The 27758-nt window shown below is 36.4% G+C and overlaps 1 protein-coding gene across 1 annotated transcript in view; it reads right to left on the minus strand.

The window, feature by feature from the left end:
* VPS13C (vacuolar protein sorting 13 homolog C) overlaps nt 1-27758 on the minus strand; it is a gene marked incomplete at both ends in the record, with an annotated part of 203754 nt that overhangs the window by 74865 nt on the left and 101131 nt on the right. Inside the window, 12 exons of the mRNA XM_080691629.1 lie at nt 1046-1275; nt 4670-4917; nt 6515-6684; nt 9338-9450; nt 11425-11575; nt 15631-15778; nt 19343-19647; nt 21380-21547; nt 22026-22129; nt 24444-24560; nt 26622-26784; nt 27656-27715. Of these exons, the coding sequence (XP_080547755.1) occupies nt 1046-1275; nt 4670-4917; nt 6515-6684; nt 9338-9450; nt 11425-11575; nt 15631-15778; nt 19343-19647; nt 21380-21547; nt 22026-22129; nt 24444-24560; nt 26622-26784; nt 27656-27715 (1977 nt within the window). The remainder of the gene's footprint in view (nt 1-1045; nt 1276-4669; nt 4918-6514; nt 6685-9337; nt 9451-11424; nt 11576-15630; nt 15779-19342; nt 19648-21379; nt 21548-22025; nt 22130-24443; nt 24561-26621; nt 26785-27655; nt 27716-27758) is intronic.

The raw sequence follows: 27758 nt of genomic DNA on the forward strand, positions 1-27758 counted from the left end.
CATTATAGTCTCTGGTCATATGCAGTAGTTCAGAAAGATAGTGACATTCACTGACACTATGTAAGAAGAGCAAGACCCATCAGAGGATCGTGTACGGGGAAGGAGAAATGGGGAGGAGCAGGGAAACTTACACTGGTTTTTAAATATGCCCTCTGTAAGTACATTTTGAAATATCTGTAAAAATGAACTAAAAGGACTACAGTAGTATGGTAGGTAAATAAAGTTTCGAGATGACTAACAAGTTAATCTTGAATATCAGAGAAGGCTCTTAATTTCAAATCTTCAAATGTGATATTTTTAACATGATAAAATCTATGCTCTCCTTTATGATTAAAGAAAATAACCTTGTTCTAAACTAAATGAGGTAATCAGTAATTTTAATAATTTTTTCAATTATTTTGAAAAAAATTTAGGATGTTTTTAACAAAGTGATTAATCTTCTTGTGACATGTCAGGAGATGATTTGTCAAAGAATATTTCATGATAAAATGCAGATGAAGCCTAGAACTACTTTTTTCATAAATTACCTAGCCCACAAATTTTTAAAATAACACTAAGCCAAGTAATATAATGATCCTCTTACCATTAAATTACTAATTTAATATTTAAAATAATGGGTATGGAAATTAAGGTAACTAAAACCATATTTTTAATAATAATATGAAAGCATAACTGAAATTATCTTTTAATAATAGGAGAGCATCATATTATTTTGTTCACATGACTCCAACTGAATTTTTCATTTAAAAGATTAAATATTTATTTACTGTTTTGGCACACCACAGTGAACAAAAGAAATAGCTGGGGGGGAAATGATGATACACTATTCAACTAGAAATGATATAATAAAAGAAAACTAGTCTAAAGGTCCCCCCTAGTCTGTCACTCGCAGCCAGGACCAAGTCACTTCACATCTTTGGAACTCGACATCCTTATCTGGAAAACCGCAAGGTTCCTCTAGAGTCCTGCAGAGCTCTCCTACTTTGGATTCTATGGTGCAACCATGCCTGTCCTTCTCCAAAATTAAGATCCAAAGCATTCTTACTGTGGTGATATTTTTTCCTCTCTTTTCCCTGAGAAAAGGGCAAGCAAGCACTTTCAGATCTCTCACAGAAGCTTCCATCATCTGCTCCAACTCAGACGTCGACAGAGAGAGGTTGCACTGGAACGAGGCCGTCAGAGCAGGAGCATCGGCCTTGGTCAGGCTGGCAACAAACACCACTTCTGGATCTGTGATCATCGCCTTCAAAGTCATATTTGGTCTTAGAGAATTATCTGAAAAAACAAAAACAAAAAAGGGGACCAGAAAATGTTTAAAATAAATCTTCACTTGACTACATGCCATCTACAAGTTACTAAGTTGTTTTCAATACTTTTGCTATGGATATGGTAAAATAACAATAGGTGGTTGATTAAAACTAATAATTAAATGATTTTTAATAAGTGCAAATTAAAGAAGAAAATGCAATTTAAAATTTTTCTGAAGAGTGTAATTCCCACTTTGAATGTTAATTTAGTCAGGAATAGTTGTGTTTTGAAGTTCTTTTGGTCAGAATTAAGATGAGAACATATACTTACGTGAGAGATATCTTGTGCTATGCTGTAGGGCCAAGGAAGGGGAAATTAGAGAAATATCAGGAAAAGTAAGAGACCTTGATAAAGTAGATAAACCACTGCTGCTTGTTTACTCTAGTTTCACCCAAAAGTCCACAGTCAGTTTCACAGATATCAAGAAGAATTACTAATTAAGAAAGTTTAAAAGTAAATGAAACAAGAGAAGGAAATCAAATGAATTCACATAGGAAGAGAGGAATTAAAATTATCCTTATTCGCAGATGACATGATCCTTTATCTGGAAGACCCAAAGAACTCAACCAAAAGACTTCTGGAGCTGATTGACAAATTCAGCAAAGTCGCAGGATACAAAATCAACCTAAAGAAATCAGTGGCTTTTCTTTATGCCAACAACGAATCCACAATGAAAGAAACAAAAACAACAATTCCATTCACTATAACTTCAAAACCAATAAAATACCAAGGAATAAACCTAACCCAAGACGTAAAAGACCTCTACAACAAAAACTATAAAACATTAAAGAAAGAAATTGAAGAAGACCTTGGAAGATGGAATGATCTCCTGTGTTCATGGATAGGCAGAATAAATATCATCAAAATGACCATTCTGCCAAAACTGATCTATAGGTTCAATGCAATTCCCATTAAAATACCAGCGACATTCTTCAGAGACCTAGAAAAATCAATCATGAACTTTATATGGAGAAAGACCTAGAATAGCCAAAGCAATTCTCAACAATAAGAAACATGCAGGAGGCATTACAATCCCGGACTTCAAACTATACTATAGAGCAATAGTAGTAAAAAGAGCATGGTACTGGCACAATAACAGATATACTGACCAGTGGATTAGAATAGAAAATACAGAAACAAACCCACAAATCTTTAGTCAATTAATCTTTGACAAAGGGGCCAAACACATACGCTGGAGAAAAGACAGCCTTTTCAACAAGTGGTGCTGGGAGAACTGGCTAACCATTTGTAAAAAGATGAATCTAAACCCCTATATCTCACCAAACACAGGAATCAACTCAAGATGGATCAAAGACTTAGAAATTAGACCTGAGACTGTGAAGTTAGTAGAGGAGAGCACAGGCTCAACACTACAACATATTGGTACAGGCAGTAACTTTCTCAACAAAACCTCCAAAGCTCAGGAAATTAAAGCAAGAATAAACAAGTGGGATAGCATCAAACTAAAAAGTTTCTTCTCATCAAAGAAAACTATCAATAACCTAAAGAGGAAGCCTACAGAATGGGAAAAGATCTTTACCAACCACCATTCTAATAGGGGGCTAATATCCAGAATATACAAAGAGCTCAAAAGACTCTGCACTAGCAAAACAAACAACCCAACCGAGAAATGGGCAAATGAACTAAATAGACACTTCACAAAAGAAGAGATACAAAGGGCCAATAGACACATGAAAAGATGTTCTTCATCACTGGCCATCAGGGAGATGCAAATCAAAACTACACTGAGAATCCATCTAACACCAGTCAGAGTGGCAAGCATAAAGAAATCAAACAACAACAAATGCTGGCGAGAATGTGAGGAAAAAGGAACTCTTTTACACTGTTGGTGGGAATGCAAACTAGTTCAGCCACTATGGAGATCTGTGTGGAGATTCCTAAGAAAGGTGGGAATAGCACCATATGATCCAGCTATACCACTCCTGGGTATCTTTCCAAAGGGGTTGTATTCAGAGAAATATAGCAACATATGCATACTATGTTCATAGCAGCACAATTTGTAATAGCCAAAATATGGAACCAACCCAGATCTCCATCAACAGATGAATGGATAGCAAAACTGTGGGAAATACACACAATGGAATTCTATTCAGTCATAAAGAAGAACAAAATTATATCATTTGCAAGAAGATGGAAAGCCCTGGAGAACATTATGTTAAGTGAGATCAGCCAAACACAGAAGGAGAAGGTATATATGTTTCCTCTAATATGCCCAAACTAGGAAACACAGAGGATACCAGTGGGACTCCAGATAATGGAGGGGAAGTATCAGCAAAGTTTGAATGGAAAGATAGGAGAGGAGGAAGGCTTATCTTGATTAACGAGGGTCTACATCTGAATATGTGTAAAATTATGAATATGACATGGTTAACCTGAACAACCATTGGTGGGAGGGGGGAAGGGAAAACGGCAGCCGGGTGGAGAGGGCACCAAATATAGTTTAAATGTATACTATTTATGTTCAATAAAAAAAATGTTAAAAGAAAGAAAAACTAAAAAAGTAAATGAAAATTAATATTCTGACCTTGCCAATAAATATTAGCTTCCCAATCATGCTGAGTTATATGCATTGAAAAGAAATGCCTATCCTTAGAGCAATAAAATTTAACACACAAGAAAAACTACTGATCTACTTGGTAATGCTGGAAGATAACATTTTGGAGCCGAAAGAATCCTCACCATGTACCCAGGTAGATATGTGAACACTTGGGCAGGATTTAAGGATCTATAAGTGATGTCCAAGGAATCCATGCTGGGTCCACCTTTCATCATTTCAATTTCTTTTCAATGTGCTAGAATTCTTCAAAATACTTTCTTTGTAAAAAGATTCCCTTACCATAAAACAAGTTTCTAGTCACTAAACTCTACTTCTGGATGAGTAAAAATTATAAATGGTCCAGCTAGAATCTGAACAGTTTGCTGGTTCCTAGTTCAATATACTTCTACTATAACTTTCTCTTTAAAATATTTGATCACTAAAGCCTTTATTTATTTATTTTGTGGTGGTACTGTGGGTGGAACTCAGAGGCTTTCTACCTCCAGGCTATACTCCCAGACCTATTTTATATTTTATTTGGAAACAGGGTCTTACTAAGTTGCCAAGAGCCTAAGTAGCTGAGGCTGGCTTTGAACTGGCATGATCCTCCTGTCTCAGCCTCCCAAGTGCGGGGATTACAAGCGTGCGCCACCACGCCCAGCTCTGATTACTAAAGCTTTTACACAGAATATGGTTAAGTGTGAAAACCTAATTTTGTTCAAATGCTCCACTACTCTTTTCTCCTGTTTGTAATTTTTGTTAAAAGATACAAGTTATCACCAATGACAGATAAATTTTACTAACCTTTCTCTATCTTGACTTTCTCTGTAGCAGTCTGTCTTAGTAGAATCTGTATTTCTTTATCCTTATTTTCTGGACTCTGAGGCAGAGCTTTGATAAAGAAATCAGCCACGGTCATCAGAAACTCCACACTAGCACATACATACAGCTTGTCAAGAATAGCATCAATCTGACTTCCATTTTTATCTTGTTTGTAACTTATGTCAATCATAGAACTGTTGTTATCTTGGCCATTCTTTTTGTCAATCATCCTGAAAAATACACATACCATTCATTATTTTATTCCTAAGATAATAAAATGACAAAAATTTTCCTATACATTTCAATAGTTGTTCTTTTACCTTTCATTTTTAATCTACTCTAAGTAGAAAAGACGCTGAAAACTGGAATCTAGTTACCCAATTAGCAAGCAAAATATGTTCTCCTAATCTCTGAAATAAAGTTTATGTGAAGTAATTATATTTTATAATTATGATGCAATATTATGGCTATTTAAAATTATAATGCAATACTAGCCCAGTGATTGCTAGAAACAAATCCAGGTAACTAACAAATAATATCGATGTTGTTCCATAAAATATTAAGACCTCTTTATATTATATTATTAAAAATTAACTCCCTGAGCTGAGTGTGGTGTTGCACACTTGTAATCCCTTGCTTGGGAGAGACAGGAGGATCGCACAGGCTCGAAGCCAGCCTCGCTGGCTTAAGAGACCCTGTTTCTAAAATAAAAATATAAAATAGGTCTGTGAGTGTAGCCCGGAGGTAGAAGGGTTTCCAAGAACCCCAGTACCACCAAAATAGAAAAAAAAAATACCTCCCTGAAAAAATTATCTACTACGATCATCCTACGCAACTTGATTCGTAAGTATTAATTGCAACTCAAGCCGGGCGTGGTGGCGCACACTTATAATCCCCGCGCTTGGGAGGCGGAGACAGGAGGATCGCGCAGGTTCAAAGCCAGCTGCGCTGGCTTAAGAGACCCTGTTTCCAAAAAATAAAATAGGTCTGGGAGTGTAGCCCGGAGGTAGAAGGGCTTCCAGGAATCCCAGTACCACAAAAAAAAAAAAAAAAAATGCAACTCAAGTCAGCCAGCATTTAACAAGTGTCTCTAATGAAAGTTCTTATACTCCATCACATGTGGCTCCAATCTCACTAACTAGTTTAAGGAGGGCGTATCAAGATGGGAACTGAAGGGAAGACAAGACCTGTGTGCAGTATGTTTGTATTACTCTGAACTTCACTTTAATATATAATTATAATGCACCAATAAAAATATTAAAATTTATGTGCCTCATTATTGAAGAACAGAATACAAACACAATTAGCCTTCTGCAGTTACATATTTCCCACTTTATAGTAGGCTGATATGAGTTAATCTTTCAAAACCGGGTTGATACTGTGATTATGCTAGCAGGGTTCTATTCCTATTAAAATTAAAAGATATTTGCAGACATACAAGACAAAGAAAAGATCTATAACTTTAAGGCTTTTGGAAAAAAATCTGCCTACTGGAGACAACTTTGAAAAATATACTGCCAACATATCACTCATATGGATTTAACTACTGAGACTCATATTTTCTTAGTTCATATTTATTTTCATATTTTCTTAGTTCTCATTTTAAAAACTAGAACAACACTTTTATTAATAAGCTTCCCTTTAAATTTTAAAGTAGATGAATCTGATATTAGAACCACTTCCTGATGCAAACCAAATCAGGAACTATGTCTAAAAGAGCCTCTTTTAATGATCCCAAGCCCAACAATGTCTGGTAGCAATACCAGGTGTAATGTTAACCATACCAAATTCAAATGTTAATGTATACCAAATTCATATCTGACCGACCTCGATGTTGCTCTTTCAATGCCCTCTCTGAGGTCATCAAGGGTGCATGTCTTAAGTTTAATGCTGACATTCATTGAGCCGTCCTTGAACATCTTCCCCGCAGAGGCCATCAGATGTAGTCTGAGCTCACCAAGACGGAAACTGTCATTATGAAACGCAAGTTTGGACTCCTGTGGTATATTTTTCAAGCAAAAGAATCAATTACCTTTAAATACTATAAAATTATTCTTAAAAACACTTCTCAAAGCAGAGCTTAAAGGAAAGACAATATTACAAATTTTAAAAGTATGAGTGCTAAGACACATAAATAGAACAGAAAGTAAGATGTATGTCTGTTGTCTGTGAGTACATATGTGCATACAAATAAATACATGTATGTGTGTGCTGACACTCAAAAATGGTTAATATATAAAATTAATCTGACATACAGTTTGATACAAAAATAATCAGAAAATATTTTTGTATGATCATACAAACTAATAAATTTTTAATGAATTCTGTATAAAAGCAGTGACAAGAACTCTAGGGTTTATGAAAAAGGATAAGGTTAATCTCAGTGAGCTTATACTATAATTGAGTAAAAATGCAAATATATTAAAGGATATCAAGAGATGCTGTAAGTTGTAAATTATCAAATACCTTGTTATAAACAGTAATTTTATTAATATATCTATATCTTCCCATATTCTATTAAGGATATTAAGTGGTTAGGTAAAGAACATAAATAATAAAAGCTCCAAGAAGTAAAGAGATCATTGTGGGCTGGGAAACTTTCATGCATAAAGTTTCTGCATGAAAACTTAGCTGTGCCTTGGATGCTGAGTGGGATCAGATAAACTAAGAGGGTAGAAGACACTGCACAGGATGAAAACACGAGCCGATGCTTCAACACACTCGCAGGGCACAGTACAGCACGATCAGGCTTAAACACTCCAATTAAAGAATGGTAAAGAATGAGGCTTAACTGAAATACAGAGGACTAATGAAGGTCTCAATTGCAGTCATGAAGATTTAAACTTTTATTTCTAGAAAAAGGGGCCTTAATTCTTACTTCGCAATAGCACAGAATTTCAAGTATTCTACAAATGCCTATGTATTACAAAGAACAGACCCCATCTAAGAAACCAACAAACTTAAACTCTTCAGGGAAGTTAAATACATCAGTCACAGTTTCTCACTGGGGACCCCAGCCTTGAAAAGGGGTGTGCGGGTGATATGTGGTAGTTAGAACTCAGATGGTATACTGCAGACAAGTGGGTCAAAATGACATCATTACTGGGAAACTTTGAACACTTTCAAGTTATAAAAATGGAAGTAATTCACAAACTTCCATAACTTTTGACAAAAATGGCTTTAACACATCCAATGATCAAAACATACCAATGCTTCCTAATGTTACCGGGGTCGACAATTTGGAGCAACTAAATGTTTCTCTCTCCCTCCTTTCTCTCCTCTCTTTCTTTCACACACACACACAAACACACACATATACACACACATAAAAATTCACATAAACATTAAATTTTTCTAAGTTGAGTAGGAAGATTAAAAGAGATAATGAGGTTCATTTAGGACACTGAGCCTGCACCAATTTCTCAGGTGGATGAAGGAGGCCATTGCAGTATGAGTCTGAGCTGATAAGGGTCTCAAGTAAAGAAGCAGTGAGGACTGACAGAAAACCATTCAAAGAGAACTGACAGTGCTCAGTGCCTAAATGATTAAGAAGGTAAACAAAGGGAAAAGTAAAAGAAGACAGCAAGATTCTGAGACAGGGAAGCAGAAGGTGATGGTCCCTAAAAAATAGTGAATTTAACTGTTCATTCTCAATGTCATTTATTGATACTTTCATGAACTGTAAACACTAGAAATTCAGGCTGTTCACTACATAAATGACAGCTGTTCGCACAAAGCTCAACAGTAACAATCCATGAATATTGTATAATTTTTACAAAACTATGAAATAAGAGTTAGCAAATAAAATTACCATTAACAGATATAATACTACAGTCAAAATAGGTTGTGGCTACTACATGACATATTCAAGGGTAGCAACATGTGACATAATTAATTGATATAATATTTATTAGAAGATACTATATAATAAAATTTTCTAGGATACCAGTAATCTATTATTTAGTTCAAATCATTTTATCGTTAAATCTTGGTTCTTCAATTCTGTAATTGGTATCCTTAATACAAATCTAACATATAACATTTGTAATATTTATTCAACAGAAACACAATGCTTATATATCATGGATAATCATGAATTTTTAAAAACCACCTAAGGTTCCAAAGCCACTACTTAAATAGTCATATATACATACCTACGTGGCTATATACTAAAACAGAACATATGATGAATTGCTCATATATTAAAATTCCTCTAGTAGTGGACAGAGCAAAATGTGCTTTGGTGTGATGTTACTTAGAAAGAAAGAAACCCTGAACGAATTACCTTAGTATAGGAAGACTAGAAAACAAAATGAAGACAGAAATTTGTAGAAATAATTTTTAACGAATCAAATATACCAATATGACCCTGAGTGGTGGCGAACGCTTTGTAATCCCAGCATTTGGGAGGCTAACAAAGGAGGAATGCTGTTTACAGCCAGCCTCAGCTACTTATTGAGGCCCTTTGCAATTCAGAGAGACCCTGTTTCAAAATAAAGAATAAAAAGTAGGGCTGAGATATAGCTCAGAGGTAGAATACTGCTGGGTTCCATCCCCAATACCACACACACACCAAAAAAAAAGCCAATATTCTAAAAGTAAGTATCAGGACCTAAGGTTTGTTTCGAACTATAAAAAGTCAATACATACCTGACTAATATCATTGTTATAAAGGATAATAGAAAGGGATTCAAAGTGAAAGTCAAACTGAAGAGTGACATTCTGGTCCACTGAAGGCTTTGAGTCTGCCAAATGTTCTTGTTCTAATGACACAAATATGAACATAAGAATTATAAAGCTTTTAAGTAAAAATATTATTATACACATGTTTTAAAAGAAAAAATAATTTAACATTCTTAATTTATATAATGCTTTCTACTAGTCTTAAGTCATATTATAATATACAAAAATAACGGATTATTCCATATATATTTAATACAGGGCAAAGTGGCAGAGGCAAATTCTTTACAGTTAAAAAAATAGAATAGAGAAGGTCTTATATATATTATCAAGACATTTTTTAAAAAGTCCCTCCTAAGTAAGAATACTTCTATAGAGTAGTTTAAAATTATAGCCAGGCGTGGTGGCTCACACTTGTAATTCCAGCATTACAGAGGCTGAGACAGGAGGATCATGGTTCATGGACAGCCTCAGCTACTTAATGAGGCGCTTTGCAACTCAGTGAGACCCTGTTTCAAAAAAAAAAGATTAAAAAATAAGGCTGGGGTGTAGCTCAGAGGTAGAATGCCCCTGGGTTCCACCTCCAGTACTGTAAAAAAAAAAAATTATAAAGGCACTTTTTTGTAACTAGTTTAAGACATTCTCAAGAGATTATGAATCTGACAACACAGAAAGTCAAATACTTTGACCAAGATTAGACAAGAAAAGATCTGCTAGCCATTTGAACTTCTCACTATCTAATTACATATATTACCCAGCCCATTTCTTCTTTAAGTAGAATAGAATGTAACTTCATAGCAGTGTTGAAAAAGCCTGAATATGACGGGTGGGGAAGCCTTTGGAATTTTCAGGTGAAAGAGACTTAAAGAAGTATTTTAGTCTTTTCTCTCATCTTTAGACAGACAAGATACACTGAACAGATCCTCTTAAGACCCCTCTTAAAAAGTGAGTATAATCCTGTCGGAAGACTGATTCTATTTTTTAGCCATTCAACAGCAAAGTCTGTTCTTATAAATTACTAAAAAAGCAAAAACTGTATAACTTTAACCATTTAAAGCTTCTCTAATTTGGAAACCACCAGCTTTTATCTCTGCTTTGCTTGAAAATAACTTATATTCCAATTTTAATCATCTTTGCAGCTTGCATTTGAGACAAGATGCTGGGCTCACCACATTTACGTATTCCTCACAACCCTCTCCGTAAACCAGAAACCTTATTTTGCACATCCTTACATTTAGTTGTGTAATTCCAACACTTGCCTGACCATCCTATAAGAGAGGCAGTGTTGGCACTATTAGTTGAAAGATTTACCAATTAGCTCAGATTCTGAGAGAAGTGTAGAAGTACAGGTGGCAGCTGGGGACCACTTATTGTAAGTACAAGAGACATCTCATCTCTGTTCAGCCATGAAAGTATTAACCTAATTATTATCATCTAATAAAACATTTTCTATTTATATATACTTTCAACAATGAAAAATAACTAAAATTAATTTCACATAATTTATTTTAAAAAGCAAGAATCTGTTTACAGTTTAGAAAAAATATTTTAAATGGTTGAATTTTTAAAGTTCAGCACTTCAATTTTAATAATCTGAAAGATTCTCTGATGTATCTGACCTTACTCTTCAATAAAGCAAGATTAAATAAAGCTGCTGCTATAAAAAGTACATTACTTTTTCATGCTCCCGTCACCTGAGCGTCACTGTACCACACGAAGGCGCTCCTCTAAGTTACTTCAGGACCTTATTCCTCTGCTACCTTTCATTCTTCTCTCAAGTCCTGGTGAATTCAGCAAACTCATCTTTCACACATAAAGGGCAAGCCAGGATGACGATAACAACAGGTGACCCTGCCCCTTGTGGAAGACAAAGAGCACACCTTGCAAGAGATTCACAAGGCAGCTCCAGTCCCAGCTTACTTGGGAAAACTTTTTTCACAGTAAACAGTACAATACTGAATCAGTTCATACCACATTATGCTGTTTTCTAGTTTAAAAACACTAAATATGACACTAATTTTTTAATTATCAATGCATAAATCTTCACAGATTTATACCTTTGAGATAGACAGGCCCACTGAGAACATCTTTCCTCACTCTTACAGTCTCCTGCACAGACTGTGTAGGACTCGGCTGTGAAGAAGTTTCTCCAAGATTTTCCAGTAAAATTTTCATTAAAACTGTTAAGTCATCTTCACTGAGAGCAACCTGGAAATCACCAATAATTTGTTAAGATAAAGTAATAAAAATCCAGATTATACATATGTCTTAATTTGTGGTTCCTCAAATTAACTAATTGTTTGTATCCTAAAAAAAAAAGAGAGAGAAAGAGAGAGAGAGAGACAGGGAAATGGAACCATGAGTCCATCCAATATGAGACATGTCTCCTGCAACACTGACTACATCACCCCAGGCAAGCCCCAGCTTCTGGTGCTCCAACACCCTCCTGCCTGGCCTGTGACCATGCCATCCTGTTCCTGGACCTGGGCCTCTCTTCCCTTGCTCTTTCTCCCCATTTCATTCCATCTCTGTCTCCTCACCCAGTAACTAGCTTATTCTATATTACATACTGCCCTCCAAATTCAATACAGGGAGAGTGATGGTCAGTTTCTGGTCCCACGAAGAAATAGAAACATTTTCTCCTGCTACGTAGCTCTAGTCTCAGAACACAAGTATCTGGATATAAGTAAAACATTTAGTTAACTTATCAAAAATACCTCTTAGAATAATAACAAATGCAACTACAAAATATTTATATTTTTCCAAAACAAAACATATAACGAGGCAGCATCTGTTCATTCTTTATCTTGACAAAAGGCTGTGACAAAAAGTAAAAACAAAAAGGCCAAGGCTTTTGAGTCAGGCAGATCTGTATCAGCTCTACCATCTTCAAGCTGTGCTGTGGGCAAAGTTTCTCAGCTTCCTTAGCTCGTCTTTTATTCTTTAAAAGTAGCAACAGCATCTATCTCACAGGTGGCTGCAGAATATCATGAAGCAGCTAGAAGAAAGCTGCTGCTGTCTATTAAAAGCCATGAAATAGTACTTTCTTTGAAGCCTCTTATCCTTCTGCCTTTTATATATTTTCTCTACAGACAGGGGTCCAAAAGGCTTGTTCTAAGCACGTATACATTCACACAAGCAAGCATGCATGTGTAGCACCTTTTCTTCTGAATGCCACGGTAAGTTATGTCCCCAGAATTAGGTCCATGGCCAGAGACATTGCCTAATTCCTTGCACAAATGAAAACAGGGAGATATTTTAGCACACGGATTTATGTGCCCCACATCCCAGCCCTCAGATAACAGATCCGGCACTAACTTCTCAGAATTCCTGGATCTGAGCCTTGCTTCCCTGCCCGTTTCCCCAGCTCCATTCTGTCTTTCTTCTCAACCAGGAGAGAGAGAGAGAGAGAGAGAGAGAGAGAGAGAGAGAGAGGGGGGGGGAGAGGAGAGAGGAGAGAGGAAGAGAGAGAGAGGAAGAGAGAGAGAGAGAGAGGGAGGGAGAGAGAGAGAGGAAGAGAGAGAGAGGAAGAGAGAGAGAGAGAGAGAGAGAGAGAGAGAGAGCGAGCGCGAGCGCTGTTCAGTCTCTGGTCCCATCAAAAAGTAAAATGATTTTCTCCTGCTCTATAACTCTTGTTTTTTTTTTTTTTTTTTTTTGGGGGGGGGGTGTTGGTTGGTTGGTTGGTTGATTGGTGGTACTGGGGATGAAACCCGTCTACCTCCAGGCTACATTCCCAGACCTATTTTATATTTTATTTGGAAACAGGGTCTCTTAAGCCAGCGAGGCTAGCTTTGAACCTGAGCAATCCTCCTGTCTCCGCCTCCCAAGCACAGGGATTACGAGCATGCGCCACCATGCCCAGCTATAACTCTTGTTTTTAGTGCCAACCGCAATATTACAGCTGCCTGAAGAATAGCTAACTTCAGCACCTCCAGACTGTTAAGGATAAAGAGAGCAACTATATCAGATATTAGACTAACCTTCAATAAATCTGAAAGACAACTGTCAAGGGTGCTCCACAGTTCCTTAAGAATTGTTAAAATGATGAGTCAGGTGTGGTGGCGCACACTTGTAATCCCCGCGCATGGAGGCTGAGACAGGAGGATCGCACAAGTTCAAAGCCAGCCTCAGCTACTCAGCGAGGCTCTCAGCAACTTAGTGAGACCCTGTTTTCAAATAAAATAAAATATAAAATGGGTCTGGGAATGTAGCCCAGAGGCAGAAAAGCCCCTGGGTTTCACCTCCAGTACCACAAAAAAAAAAAAATTATTAAAATGATCTACTGGAAGCAACTTACTGTTGTCAGTTAGTTGTCTGATACCTTTCTTAGCTTACTTCCATGACCAAAGAAAAAGTGTTTAAAAAGAGGCCTAGATCACTGATAAATTAGGCAGTGGAAACATGCTGATTGTTAACAAAGGTCCTTTTGGTTAAAGTAATGATCACACTTTGATGCTAATCTGTTACTTTTTTCTTGTTTCTTTTAAAACAATTCAAGCAAAAAGGAAAAGGATAAAAAATACCATTATCTTTCCTTGTGTACTTACTGCCTTGCTTTCTCAATCTTAAGAGTTTGCTATATTTCCTTTAGATCTTTTTCTCCTTTTTAGATATGGTTCAAGACCATGTGTACTTCGGTGAGACCACATTCTCTACTATCACCACAAAAAGACACTATTCTAAGAATTATCACTCCCATGGATGTTTTCTTGCATTTGCCACTACTGCATGCCCTATGTAGAAAGAGATCATTGCCTTGCTTGTTGCAAAATTTCAAATAACACAGAACTGCAAATTTCGCAATTCTTTTTCATTTTTTTCCTTGACAACATTTAATGTGGTCTTTTTTTATTGGTGCACTGTAATCACACATCTTAATGGGGTACAAGATAGAGGCACATGTACACATCACCCAATTAGCCCTTACTGAATTTCCGATCCTTTCCCTCTTCCCTCCCTCCTTCTCATGTTTGGCTTAGTGATTGATGTGTTTGTGAATGTACAACATGTGCATTAGAGAATTCCCCTCGTCTCCCACCCATCCCCTCAGGTCACCTTAGTTGCTCATCTATAGTATCCCCTTGTTTGTCTAGCATTCATCCTACGACCCTTTTTCTCTATAGCTTCCACATATTAGGGGAGAGCATCCGATTCTTTTTGTGACTGACTAATCTCACTTAGCTAATAATGTTTCCATTATTACTTAGCTAATAATAATTCCATCCATTTCCCTGTAAATGACGTAATTGTGGGGGGTTTTATGGCTGAGGAAAATTCCATTGTGCACATATCTCATAGTTTTGTAATCGATTCATCTGTTGATGGTTATCTTGGCTGGATCCATAGTTTGATAATGATGAACTGTGCAGTTATGAAATTGGATATGCATGCATTAATTTGGTAGTTTGTTTTCCTTTCTTTTGGGTAGATACCCAGAAGTGGTATTGCTGGATCATACGGTACATTCGTTCCCATTCTTCTGAGGATCCTCCATACTGTTTTCCAAAGTAGTTGCGCTAATTTGCAATCCTACCAACAATGTACTAGAGTGCCCACTTCTCCACACCCTCGCCAGCATTTGTGGATTTGTTATTGTGTTTTTAATGACTGCCATTCTAATTGGAGTTAGGTAAAATCTCAGGGTAGTTTTGATTTGCATCTCTCTTGATTGCTAATGATGCTGAATATTTTTTCATACACTTTGGCCATTTGAATTTCTTCTTTTGTAAAATGTCTATTTAGTTCATTTGCCCATTTTTTAATTGGATGATTTGTTTCCTTAACATTGAGTTTCTTGAGTCCTCTGTAATATTCTAGATACTAGTCATCTATTGGAGGAGTAGTTGGCCAAACTTTTCTCCCACTCTGTTCTGTTGAGGTTCTTGATGCTTTCCTTTGCTGTACATATGATTCTTCTCACACTAAACCTCACAGTGCAATGCACTAACACAAATTTTTTCCTATAAAAGTACAACTAAAGTACTTTGAATGCTTTAATCACATTGCATTTTCTTACAATTTAACTGTGTTGAGACTAATAGAATTTTACAAAATTAAGAATATTTTCTATAGACTCCAGTAGAATTCTCTGGCAGATTTTAGCAAATACCTAACTAAAATGAAATAAAGAAATGTAAGAGAAACAAGAATAATATCACTTGCAGTTAACAAAGTATTCTTTTTAAATAAACACTAGAAACATACTATAAACAACAGGGAAAGCCTGTCTATCAATTTTCATATATTTAGTATCATGTACAAACCTGCATAGGTTTTAGTTTTCCTTTAATCTCCATCCCGGGAATCTGCACATACCATGCTGCTGACAAATTTCGTTGCACAGACAAAAGCATATTGACTGGTTTTAAAATTTCTATGTCATGCTGTGGTAAGTCATCTTGCAAAATAGTTCTAAAAGAAAAATGAGATTATATATCCACACATTTTTAAATATACATTTTTAAATCAGGTCTATCATACTTTGTACGTTTTCACAAAGCATCTTCCTAAACTTAAGGGATGCTATCAAAATTCTTTTAGAATTTTTTTTTCACAATCAAACCAAATCAGAATAAATCAGGTTTATATGCAGTTTTCTAAAACAACACCTATAACACTGATTTCAAACACATTATTTCCATAAAGCTTGACAACTGCATTATTTACAATCTTCCACAAAGACAGTTTGATATACAAATAAGCAGAATGTCATACCAATAAATGTTACATCCCCCTAAAACTGAAATATAAAGCAGGCTATCAGATCCTTAGCTCTTGATTTGTTACTGTTACCTATCTACACTCAAGGGAGAAAATACACCAAATCTAAGAGCCAAATAAACATATGGCAATACTTATTTCCTTTTTTTTTTTTTTTGCAGATCTGGGGATGAAAGCCAGAGGCATTCAACTTCCAAGCTACACCCTCTGCCCTGTTTTTTATCCTTTATTTGAAACAGGATCTCATTAAGTTATGGAGTGCCTCACTAAGTAGCTGAGGCTGTCCCCAAACCGCGATCTTCTGGTCTCAGCCTCTCGAATGCTGGGATTACAAGCATGCGCCACCACGCCTGGCTTGGCAATACTTACTTCTAACTTTCCTGCCAGCAACCATTCATACTACCAAGTAAGTATTCCTGACATTCAACAGAGACCATAATTCTCCATTTGGATATGAGACAATGTTTGGGAACAAGAAATCTTGAGTTTTATTAAAATTTACAAAGTTTTGGCTCACGGTTGTTTTCTTTCAGAGTTTGGAATATGTTACTCCAAGCCCTTCTGGCTCTCATGACTTGGTTTGGGAAGTCTGGAGTGATTCTAATTGGTTTGCCTCTGAATGTCACTCGTCCTTTTGTTTTTGTTGCCTTTAAGATTCTCTCCTTGGCTTCTACCTTGGTCATTTTGACAATTATGTGGCGTGGGGAACCTTTTCTCTGATCCTGTCTATAAGGAGTTTTATAAGTTTGCTGGACCTGTGTATCGACCTCTTGCTCTATGTTTGGAAAATTTCCTTCTATTACTTCTTTGAAGAGATTTATTGATCCCCTTGGTTTCACCTTCTTTTCCCCCCTCTATTCCAATTATTCTTAGGTTAGCTCTCTTAAGATGGGCCCATATTTCTTCAATGTCAAATTCCTGCTGTCGGATTTTTCATGTGTTTCTTGGCCATATAAAAATCTTTGGAAATTCATTATCTATTTTAGTCTTTTACCTATTTCTAAACTGTATTGATTGCTTTTATTGTTGCTAATTTTTAGGATTTCTGTTTGGAATATTATTACACCTTCAGATATAGCATTTGAAAATATTTCATCCCATTCTATCAGTAACTTTTAATTCTGTTTACACTGCCTTTGGATGTATAATATTTTTTACAAAGTTTGTTTATTTTTTTGTTGTCTGTGCCTTTGAAATCATATCCAAGAAATCACTGTCAATTTCAATGTTGTGAAGTTTTATGACCCAGGTTTTCTTCTAAAAGTTTATAGTCTTAAGATTTACATTTAGGTCTTTTATCTATTTTGAGTTAATATTTGTATATGGTGTAGGTAAGGGTCCAATTTTATTCTTTTTCATGTAATTATTATTTTTCAACAATAATTAGTGAAAAAATTATTACTTCCTTCACCAAATGTTCTTGGAAACCTTGTTAAAAATAACTTGACCAAGCCAACAGAATGGGAGAAGATTTTTGCCACCTACACCACCGATACAGGACTAATATCTAGACTATACAGAGAACTCAAGAAACTCAACACTAAGAAAACAAAGCATCCAATAACAAAATGGGCAAATGAACTAAATAGACACTTCACAAAAGAAGAAATTCAAATGGCCAATAAATGCATGAAAAAATGCTCAACATCACTGGCAATTAGAGAGATGCAAATCAAAACTACCCTGAGATTTCACCTAACTCCAACTAGAATGGCAATCATTCAAAACACAAACAACAACAGATGGTGGCGAGGATGTGAAGAAGTGGGAACTCTAAGACATTGTGGTGGGATTGCAAATTAGTGCAACCACTTTGGAAAACAGTATGGAGAATCCTCAGAAGAATGGGAAAAAATCTACCATTTGATCCAGCAATACCACTGTTGGGTATCTACCCAAAAGAAAGCAAACCAAACTACCAAACTAATGCATGTGTATCTATGTTCATAGCTGCACAATTCACCATAGCCAAACTATGGAACCAGCCAAGATGTCCATCAACAGATGAATGGATTACAAAACTGTGGGATATGTACACAATGGAATTTTACTCAGCCATCAAAAAAAACTCAATTACATCATTTTCAGGGAAATGGATGGAACTGGAGGACATTATGCTTAAGTGAGATTAGTCAGGCACAAAAAAATAAGAAATCAGATGCTTTCCCTAATATGTGAGAGTTAGGGAGAAATGGGTCATAGAAGGAACTCTTGAAAGAGGAAATCCTATAGAGGAGCAAACAAGACAACCTAAAGGAGGAGAAAGGAGGGGGGAAGAGGAAAATCTCTAAAACACACAATGTACTTAGACATATTGAAGTCAACCACTAAGCCTAGCAAGGGGGGGAGGGAAGGGGAGGGAATGGGGTGGGAATTGGGAAGGGGTTAAATCAGCGATGAGTACATGTTTGTACAGACAAGTTTTTTACCCCCATATGATGTCTGAATATAATGCACCAATAAAAAAATTTAAGAGAAAAAAAATAACTTGACCATATATGGAAGAATTTTTTTAAATAATAAATAAAATTTACAAAGTTTTCTCCCACCTATAGAAAAGAAAATAGCTAAGTGTAAAATAAAAGGAAAAAAATTACTAAATAAATTACAATTTTCTTTCATTTTGTTTGTGTGGTTTTGTGTGTGTGTGTGTGTGTGTGTGTGTGTGTGTGTGTGTGTGTGTGTGTTTTAATTACTGGGGATTGAACCCAGGCACATTGTACCTCCAAGCTACACCCCTAGCCCTATTTTATCTTTATTTTTTTAAACAGGGTCTCACTGAATTGTAGATGGCACCCTTAAGTTGCTGGGGCTGGCCAGAAACCTGCAATCCTCTTGTCTCAGCCTCCCAGTACTGGGATTACAAGAGTTTGCCAACACAGCCAGCCCTGTTTTTGAGATGGGATCTCACTATGCTTCCCCAGGCTGTTCTCCAACTGTTGAGCTCAAGTGATCCCTCCTGCCTCAGCCTCCAAGCAGCTGGGACTACAGTAGCATACTGCCATATCCAGGTGGTAAACTATAATTTTATACATAATTTATATAGAAGAGAAAAGGTCACACGATGAATTTACCAAGACAAAATTCAGAATCCATAAGCACTAACCACTAACCAAAAAGCAATAATCGAGTTTTCATAATTAGAATAAATAAAGAATGAGAATCACAAAGAACTAGAGCATTTTATCTCAGGCAAAAATTCTTTAAAAACTCCATTGGTAATAAGTAATACACAACAGGGTAATATATTTATACCTGGAGAGCTTCAACTGAGTGAGCTGAATGTTCATTGTGTCGATGACAGGGGGAAAAGAATAATGTTCCATAAGAACCAAGCTAAATTTGTTTTCCACTCTGATTAACCCCAGATCTGCTATAACAGCATTAGGTGATACTGAAGACTGAGGAATAATAATAACTGGTGCTTTCAAATTAATATCCATCAGGAGGCGGAAGCTCTTCTGAGCCAAGTCTTTCATGCTGGAAGCAGCTCTTTCTGCAGCCTGGACTGTGGCTGCACTCAAAGCTTCCTTGGCAGTTTGAAAATTGTTGAGGAAGTTCTGTTGGAAAAGAGTGATGGTTAGAGAGTTCCCCTAAAAAGGCACTTATTCTTAAAAGGAAAAACATCAGAAAACATTTACTCTAAGAAGAAATACTAAAAGAAATTATAAAAAAGATATTATTCATGATTGTGTCTATCAACTAAAAGCAAATATTTTCCCAATGAAGAAACAATCACTCTTAGAAGCAATATTCTTAAATGTTCATCCATTATAATACTTAAGCAGTTTAATCTCTTCTAATCCTCCCAAAATCACTTACTTTCTAGAAAAGTGTCAGGATGTTTTAGGATAAAAATTCCTGACTGGTCATCCTTGGTCTGCCTTCCTGCTAAGAGGCACTGACAGATTTAAATTCTTCAGCCTATGCCACAAAGGTAGGCATGGTAAAAATTAAAGAATTTCCTGGTCTTGTTGAACATAAATCTAAGCAAAGACTCTAAGTTCTAATATTGGTTCTTCAAATGCCTAAAGAGTGCCGGGCATGGTGGCACACGCTTGTAATCCCCGCGCTTGGGAGGCAGAGACAGGAGGATCATGCAGGTTCGAAGCCAGCCACGCTGACTTAAAGAGACCCTGTTTCCAAATAAAAAATATAAAATTAGGTCTGGGAGTGTAACCTGGAGGTAGAAGGGTTTCCAGGAAATCCAGGACAACCCAAAAAAAAAAAAAAAAAAAAAAAAAAAAAAAAAATCCCTAAAGAGCTGCTTTCTTTCTTTCTTTTTTTTTTTTTTTTTTTTTTTTTTTTTTTTTTTTTTTTTTTGCAGGTCTGGTAATGGAACCTACGGGCATTTGACCTCCAAGCTACACCCCCTGCCCTATTTTTATTTTGAAACAGGGTCTCAATAATTTGCAGAGAGCCTCGCTAAGTAGCTAAGGCTGTCCGCAAACTGTGATCCTCCGGTCTCAGCTTCCCAAATGCTGGGATTACAAGCATGCGCCACCACACCCAGCTAAGAGCTTTCTTAAAATGTTCTAGTTAAATACCATGAAGAGCATTTCATTAAACAAAAAACAGAAAAGCCCTAAATTAAAAAACCAAAACATACTTTTTGATGTGTGTGGTGCTATGGATAGAAACCAGGGACCTTCTACCTCCAGCCTACACTCCCAGACCTTACTTTTTTTTTGGAAAACAGGGTCTCACCAAGTTGCTGAGAGCCTCACTAAGTAGCTGAGGCGGGATTCAAATCTGCATGATCCTCCTGTCTACCAGCTTCCCAAACGCTGGGATTCCAAGCAGAAGCCACCATACCCAGCTCAAAAAGTACTTTTAAATTATGCAACCATAAAATGTAACACATTTTAATGATGATTTCTATGTTCAAAACAATGTTCTAAAAATGAACGTGGTTAGCATCATGCAAAAAAAAAAATCTCCTTAACCATGATATTATATACTTTTTTTTTTTTTTTTTTTTGGTGGTACTGGGGTTCCTGGAAACCATTCTACCTCTGGGCTACACTCCCAGACCTATTTTATATTTTTATTTGGAAACAGGGTCTCTTAAGCCAGCGAGGCTGGCTTTGAACCTGCGCGATCCTCCTGCCTCCACCTCCCAAGCATGGGACTACAAGTGTGCGCCACCACACCCGGCTCCATGATATTCTTTTCAGCATTTGGGTGCTTATCATATAGCCCTATTAGTGAAGATTTTGACTATGTAAGTCAGTTGCATAGGCAAAATATTTAAGCCTAAATAGGAAATAAGTGTATATAAAATAGACTTACCAAAAGAGACATGAAGAACTTATGAACATATACAATTTGAATACAACCCACTTTGAGACTAAGTTTGCCATCTACTTTAGACACATCTGTATAAGCCTTTCCTTCTGTAGCATCTGGATACAGAGACATTTGGAACCTGAAGACTTCATCTCCCAAAATAGAGACAGCCTGAGAATATGAAATAAATGCTTATCACACCAAAACAGTTGCAGATAGATCCCTTTCCATCATAAGTTTCCTATTACAAAATCATTGATATACGAAAAAACATATAAATACAACCCTAAATGTTATTAAAGCATTTTACTTGACTAGAGCTTTTTCCTATTTCTATAAAAGTCACTTATTAATGGAAGTATCTTATTTTTAACTTTTGTGATGTGAGGGATCAAACACAGGCCCTCGTCCATGTTAGATGGGTACTCTACCCCTGGGCTACAACCCAGGCCCTGACTTGTGGATGTCTGTCGCTGAGCTGTTCAGAAATTTATCAAATCACTGTGTAGCAGAATGCTCCCAACCTGTCAGCATTTTCATCCCCAATCCCAAGAAAAATGACATGTGACAGACAACTAATAACTGTATATTGAATATCAAATTCAAAGAACAAAATTAACTCCACTGCAGTAATCTATTTTGTAATCACCTTTTTGTGAATGGACAGCAAATCAACATTCGTAACTATGATATTCTGAAGTCTGGCAAACACATCAGTCTGCTTTGCCTTCACAGAAATAGAGGCATCCATTCCTATAGGAGACATAACATTTACAAACTTACGCTCCATTTAAAGGAACCAATTCAATGGTATTTAGGTTCAATAGTATACTACCACATTATTTAATAAAGATTACTCATTACTAGAAATACAGTATCAACTTGGTATGAGTTACCTAAAAAAGGTTATAATATCTTTAAATTCTATACACATCTCATACATAAAAGATGTAAAAATTTTAAAACAAAGACTACCCAATTAAATAATCACATTTCCCCAAAAACAATATCCTGTGTAGCTGCAAGATCATAACTGTTTAGAGGATATAAATTTTTATTGTTTTTGGTGGTACTGGGGTTCCTTGAAGCCCTTCTACCTCCGATCTACACTCCCAGACCTATTTTTATTTGGAAACAGTCTCCCAAGCCAGCGTGCACAGCTGGCTTCGAACCTGCACGATCCTCCTGTCTCTGCTTCCCAAGCGCAGGAACTATAAGCATGCGCCACTACGCCCAGCTAGGATGTGGTATTTTTTAAACACCATCATACAACCAACATTTATTAATAAAGTTGCTACTCCAACATCTAACCATAATTAATTATAATTTTGTGGCTATGTACTTATGTCTGCAACAAACTATCTAGAACAGTTTTCTAAGATTTCTCTCTAAAAAAAATCCTTTTTCATAATTTCTAAGTAATCATTTCTAGAACTGCTCTACAGTACATAAAGAATGCCTAATAAGACCCAGTAAGACCAAACCATTACCATGCCCCCAAAAATACATACACAGCAATATCTGTTGAATGGTTCTGAATTTTTAACCTTTTTAAAAACTGCTTACTATGCACCAAGCACTTTTCTACATATTTTTGGGGGGATGGGTCTGGGGATGGAACCCAGGGGAACGTGACCTCCGAGCTACACCCCTGCCCTAATTTTTTTATTTTTAAACAGGGTCTCACTAAGTAGCTGAGGCTGTCCGTGAACTGCGATCCTTCGGTCTCAGACTCCCGAATGCTGGGATTACAAGCATGCGCCACCATGCCTGGCTCTAAGTATTTATAACAGTATAAACTTTACTTAATCTTCACATTAACCCCATGAATAATTCTTACTTTTTCCACTTTACAGAGTAGGGAACTAACATACATAAAGGATAAATCCTCTGCTCAAGGTTATCCTGTATTGGGTCAGAATTTGAACTTCGTCAGGCTACACAGAACCTACCATTTCACCTGAACCATGATAACATGCTAGCTCATTCTTATAGCAAGTTGATGAGGAAACTTACAAAACTGTCCTCAAGAAATCTGTTCTCCTATGCTATATATTCATAAAAGACAAGAGGAGTAAGGATAATGTCCTTTCTTTTTCCTCTGCGATTTTACTAAGATACTTGGTTGCTCAGTTTAAAGTTCTACCTCTGAAAACATAACCATAGTAAGAGATTAAGCCTTAGATCTACTCTCAAATTCTTTTTTCTTTTCTTTTTTTTTTTTTTTTTTGTGGTACTGGGGTTCTTGGGAGCCCTTCTACCTCCGGGCTAAACTCCCAGACCTATTTTATGTTGTTTTTTTTTTTTTTTAATTTGGTAACAGTCTCTTAAGCCAGCATGGCTGGCTTCGAACCTGTGCAATCCTCCTGTCTCCGACTCCCAAGCGCGGGGATTACAAGCTTGCGCCACCACGCCCGGCTCTATTCTCAAATTCTTAAGATACATAAGAAATGTCTCAAATCAGTAAGAAACCATAACAAATTTACTTCTAACATTTCAAATTACATCTTTACAAAGCTTACATAAGTCTTTAATATGTTAGTCAAAAGATGACTCAGAAGCCGGGCATGGTGGCACACGCTTATACTCCCAGCATTTGGGAGGCTGAGACAGGAGGATAATGGTTCAAGGACAGCCTCAACTACTTAGTGAGGCCATCTGCAACTCTGTGAGACCTTATATCAAAAAATAAAGACTAGCCGGGCGTGTCTTTTTGTAATACCGCGTTTGGTAGGTAGAGGCAGGAGGATCCATGGCACAGGTTCGAAGCCAGCCTTGCTGGCTTAAGAGACCCTGTTTCCAAATAAAAAAGTATAAAATAGGTCTGTCAGTGTAGCCCGGAGGTAGAAGAATTTCCAGGAATCCCAGTACCAGCAAAAAAAAAAAAAAGAATAAAAAATAGGGCTGGGGGAGGGGGGAGCTCAGAGGTAGAATGCTCCTGCATTCCACCCCCAGTACCGAAAAAAAAAGATGACTTAGAAAATATCCATCATGTACAAGCTCATTTTAGGTCAAAATTGTTTCTGTATAAAACAAAAAGGTTCCATATCAAAGAATAATTACTTACCATGTATTTTAATATCTGCTATGTTACACTTCTGGTCACAAACAAAGACATTAAATGCATTCAATTCAGCTGTAACCTTTAAATCAAACACATCCTCTTTGGAAATAGTACTGGATACTGAAATGTAATAGAAGAAGCCTTGTGATTACTGAAGTTGAAAGAATATGTATCATACAAAATAATCTCAAATTCACTAAAATAAAACTACATAGTGTACTCTGAGGAATCATAAAGGTCCCTGTAAGGTAATAGATTTAATATGGATCTTGAATCAATTTTCAAATGCCAATTAGACAAAAATTAGCATGTTCCTCTTCAAATCAAGAATAAAAGCAGCAGAACGTGGTGATGCATACCTGTAATCGCAAAATTGGAACCCTGCCTCTAGGTAAAGGGGCTGGGGTCGAGCTCAGTGTAGAGAACCCTAGGTTCAATCTCCAGTACCACAGGCACACAAAGAATAAAGGTAACTGTCAATAACACCTTCATGGTGCTATTTACTAGATGAAAATTTTAATTTTTCATCTGAAAAAAACTCAATGATAAATGAGCACAAAGAGCTAAAGTTCACAAAGAAAAAAATGTCTAAACCACAGCTGAGTGAATTCCTTGTATAAATTTTAGTGCAGGTTCTGACTAATAAATTTAGAATATATTTTCCTATAAATATGTCTTAACTGAAGGAAACAGACACTTCCCATAAAACTGCAAAAGCAGAGGGATGATATCAGTGCTTAATCTTCAATATGATAAAAAGGTTTTCTTAATACTTTATGTATTATAATCAAGCCATTAGGTCAATCATACAACAAAACCAGAAGAGTATTTCTTTGGATTAATATTATTGTTAGTTAACTGTGAGTCTGAACAGTGATTTTCATATAACTCTTAGGTGAACATTTTATATGTTTATTATAGAAATAAGATCTCTCTCTCTCTCTGTAGTGAACGTTAAGTTCAAGGGTATTTTATGAGCTACACCTATACCTCCAGCCCTTTTTTATTTTTATTCTATAACAGAGTTTCACTAGTTACCACACACTGATCTCCAACCAACAATGTTCCTATCTCAGCCTCCCAAGTACTGGGATTACGGGTGTGTGCTACTGCATGTGGCTAGGTATTTCTAAGGATATTATGTCTAAGGATATTAATTTGGCAAGCATAATGAGACATAGAAAGTAAACTCTTTTGCCGGGCGTGGTGGCGCACGCTTGTAATCCCCACGCTTGGGAGGCAGAGACAGGAGGATCGCGCAGGTTCGAAGCCAGCCACAGGCGCTGGCTTAGGAGACCCTGTTTCCAAATAAAAAATGTAAAAATAGGTCTGGGAGTGTAGCCCGTAGGTAGAAGGGCTTCCAGGAACCCCAGTACCACCAAAAAAAAAAAGAAAGTAAACTCTTTTACTTGAGTTTATAATACAATAATTATTTTATAGTATGCTTTAAAAATAATCAGATCCTGGCATCAGATATACTTGGTACTCAAAGTTTTATACTTAATATGCTGGTAATACAGATACAACTTCAACCAGAAATGGTCTGAAAATTATATAACTAGATGTTAAATAGTCAAATTATGTAATACAAAAAATAAATAAATGATATTTGGTTTAAAAACAGGCCAGTGGTCTTTACCCACTCAGGATACTTCATACCTAATTATTTCAAAGCATGAGCGATATGCCTGAGGAACGCGGGCCCAGATTTGTGTGTGTGTGAAGCACAGATTTGGTCAGAAACCAAAGAGAGTCTATTTTTCATGAGATCCCCTCTCTGGTGTCCACCAAGCCCTCAAACGGTTCAGCACCAGGCAGGACGAACTGAAGCAGACCTTTGTTGTTATGCATGATAATATCCACCTTTTAGCTTTTTCCTTTTTCATTTCCATTAGACTCTCAAGATTGCAAATAGATATCATTGCAAAGTACAGACAACTTCTACTCTATGTAAAAGTCATATGGTGAAATTAACTACAAATACATGATTAATATTAAAAACATTTATTTTAAATCCTTCAATAAACTACCCTATAATCACATAAGAATAAGATTTGCTTCCTTTTGAAACTAACCTAGTCTGTCAGACCAGCTATAACATCGAAGTGCCAAATATTTACCTTAGATTAAAAATATGTTATTATATGAAAAAAGTATTAGTCTATAACTCAAAATTAATACCAGATTTGATGGCAACACTTCTGGAATCCCCCATAATTGGTTTCAGCTCAGATTCCTTCTCAGAAGAGGAAGATTCAGAGGATGGAACAGCAGAAGACAAAAAATCCATGAGGGAGAGTAAAGCTTCCAAATGAAGTACTAGGTCTAAGGATGAAAACGAAACCTACAACAGTAAACGAGTTGAGAGGCAGATTTCAGAAAAGGTAACACTTGTATGCTGCGCTGCAACATAGGAGCCTAGCACCAGAATAGCTCCAATTATGGACCACTGGGGATGGAACCCAGGGGCCTGTACCTCCAGGCTACACTCCCAGACCTATTTTTTTATATTTTATTTTGAAACAGGGTCTCACTAAGTAGCTGAGGCTGGCTTCCAACCTGGGCAATCTTCCTGTCTCAGCCTCCCAAGTGCTGGGATTACAAACATGCGTCACCATGCACACCCAGCTTAAAAAGTCTTTTAAAAAAAAGAATTACTATAATAATGTTAATCTTTTGCCAAACAATAAATCAATACTCTGCCCATTCCCACATATGCTTGTAATTCTAACCTCAAGAGGACTCGATTGAGTTTTAAGATATAGGAAACATTCCAAGATTGATTATAGATGCGCAAAAGAACTGTGAACATCTGTTCTAGGCCGTGCTTTATCCCTGTTCTTAACCTAATTGTAATCTTAAAGCCAAAACTTAAAATATTAAATGTTTTCATCAATACCAGGTTATGGTGGAATAAAATAAACAAAATTCCCTAAAACATTATGTCATTTGTCTACTCAATAACTAATAAATTATATATTTCACATGTGGTAAATATATAATTTTTCCAAAAGTCAAATCAATTTTCATAATTTTATTTTAATTCTATATCTACTAGTTTTATTTGAAAATTAGATTATTATTGCCCCCCTTACTCTTAACTTCAGAGCTTACAATCATATCTTCAGAACTTATGATCTTATAACTGAAAACAGTTATAAAGCTACATTTAGTCATTAACAATCCAGCCTAATAATGAATTATTAAAGGTTTACCTTCAGTCTCTGTTTGGTATTGGCATGAACAGTTTTAAATTCTGGTCCCTCACTGTCTGCCTACAAATAGTAAATAAACCACGGGTTACAAACATTCAAATTT

The sequence above is a fragment of the Muscardinus avellanarius genome (genome assembly GCF_963383645.1).
Source record: "Muscardinus avellanarius genome assembly, chromosome: 3".
NCBI lineage: Eukaryota > Metazoa > Chordata > Mammalia > Rodentia > Gliridae > Muscardinus > Muscardinus avellanarius.